This window comes from Propithecus coquereli, unplaced genomic scaffold (assembly GCF_000956105.1).
Source record: "Propithecus coquereli isolate 6110/MARCELLA unplaced genomic scaffold, Pcoq_1.0 Scaffold316, whole genome shotgun sequence".
In the NCBI taxonomy this organism is placed as follows: domain Eukaryota; kingdom Metazoa; phylum Chordata; class Mammalia; order Primates; family Indriidae; genus Propithecus; species Propithecus coquereli.
In genome coordinates this window covers 2,222,067-2,224,025 of record NW_012148797.1, presented here as the reverse complement: position 1 = coordinate 2,224,025, position 1,959 = coordinate 2,222,067, and the positions used below count along the sequence as shown (strand labels likewise).

The 1,959-nt window shown below is 44.1% G+C and overlaps 1 protein-coding gene across 1 annotated transcript in view; it reads right to left on the bottom strand.

Moving 5' to 3' along the window:
• The window catches only part of STAB2 (stabilin 2), a 168,907-nt gene that overhangs the window by 84,074 nt on the left and 82,874 nt on the right, over window positions 1-1,959 (bottom strand). Inside the window, exons 29-30 of the mRNA XM_012650245.1 lie at window positions 936-1,072; window positions 395-509 (exon numbers count right to left, since the gene is read on the bottom strand). Of these exons, the coding sequence (XP_012505699.1) occupies window positions 395-509; window positions 936-1,072 (252 nt within the window). The remainder of the gene's footprint in view (window positions 1-394; window positions 510-935; window positions 1,073-1,959) is intronic.

The following is a 1,959-nucleotide window of genomic DNA, read 5'->3' as shown; positions in this document are numbered from 1 at the left end:
AAATATTTGTTGATCAACCCTCACTTAACATAAAATTTTAGTTGCCTGTAAAGACTCAATTAGTAGGTTATGAATAACCAGCTCTTAATTAACTACCAAAAGCAAAGTTGTGGAATTGCACATCCTTTATCCCTTCTGGACCAATCTGTGATCTGACAAGAGGAGCTGGTGGCCAATCCGTGGGCAGAGAGACCACTGCTGTAAAGTAATGTGAGCACGTGTGTCTGTATGTATCCATATGTGTTGACAGTGATTGCAGCTGGGTGATGCCCGCATGGGGGTTTTATTCTTTCTATTTTTGCACATGTTTGGAAATTTCCATACACAAAATTTTAAGAAGTACACTATAGGGTACCATGTTTCAACCAAACAGACAAATACAGAGCTCTCTTACCCCGTCCACCTTTGCCAGGTGAAGGAAGTTGCCTTGCAAAGATGTCGCCAGCATGTCAGAAGATGATAGGGTCTGCAGATCTGCCACTCTGTATGTGCCTAGTAGTGTATGGTACCTAAAATAACAGTCCAAAAGGGCTATAAGTAAATATCAACACATGAGGCAGTATAATTGAGTAGTTAAGAGAATAGGGTCTGGAGCCAGACTGCTATATTCAAAATTCAAGTTCCCCTTGCTTGAGTGAGTTAGTTAACCACTTTGTGCCTCTGTTTCCACATCTGTAAAATGGGAATAATTGTAATAGCTATCTCATAGAGTTGTTGGGAGGATTAACTGAGTCATACGTAAAGCAGTAGAACAGTGCTTAGCTGTCTGTAATTGCTAACTATTGCTCCCCTGGGGAGGGAGGTGAGGGGAATCCTAGAATATGCTCAGTTCTATGAATTTGAAGGACTATGTGGTTTCCCTACATTGAATTTCTAAGATATGTTCACATGGATGCCATTCAGACATCGTGAAGAAGAAAATAAATAATACCTACTTTATCAGGGCTGGAATATTGCTCTGTGACAACCAAAAGGTTTTCTCGTCTTGGTCCATGTCCTCAGTAGCTTGTTGGGAAGGCACGAGGACCGTGAGGTTTGAGGCGACTGACAGTGTGGGTTGCAGAGAAGCATCCTGAATCACAGAAGGAACAGAAAGTGATCTGACTCATGTCAGGGACAAGCAGCACTGACTTAAATGCTTGGCAGAGAGGATGATTTCTCATGTGATTTAATTTTGGGGATATTGGGAAGGTCTCAGGGCTTCTTCCTTTCCCGAATCCACCTTACTCATTGGCTGATGTCTCTCATTCTTTTTGAAGCTCACTCCTTTTATTCAAATATGTGAGTCTTATCAACATGCAAATTTTCCTGATCAGGTCACACTTTGAGTCATTATAAGTTCCTTACACCTTAGTCTAAATGAAGAGCCAGAGAAATAGACTTAATAGGATCCTGTGTGCATGTGTGCACACGTGTGTGTATGTGTGTGTATTTGCAAAGACTCTTGAAAATTCTTGGATGTCTTTGGAGTAAGGATGGTGGGGAGATTTCAGGAACAGTTTCAGCATGGGAGGACGAGAGGCCTGAACTCAAAGTTTACCTACATTTCGTCCTTGCCTAGAGAACCAGTTCTGGGTAGAAGCTGTGGCATGTTTACGTTTATGTTTAGGGAAAAAACAAAGCCCTGGTTTGTGGCATTTACTGATTTCTCTGGTGTAAACACTCTCACCAGGGCTGATTTCAAGGTATCAACATGACAGTGCTGAAAGTGGAGTCGGGAAAAAGTGTGCACAGTCAGCTCTTGGGAGCTGGGATGCGCCGGGACCCGCACACCACTGGGCGAGCTTCTGCCCGTGGGTGAGACCAAGCATGGTCTGTCTTTATGAAAATCAGCGTGCCCGAGAGGGGGCGCTTAGTCTCTTCTCTTGCACGTGGGGGATGGGGGTTCAAAGAGGCCCCATATGGCAATAGGGAGCTGTCCTGGGGCGGGTGCTCCCCAGGCATGGCCTATTTTGACAC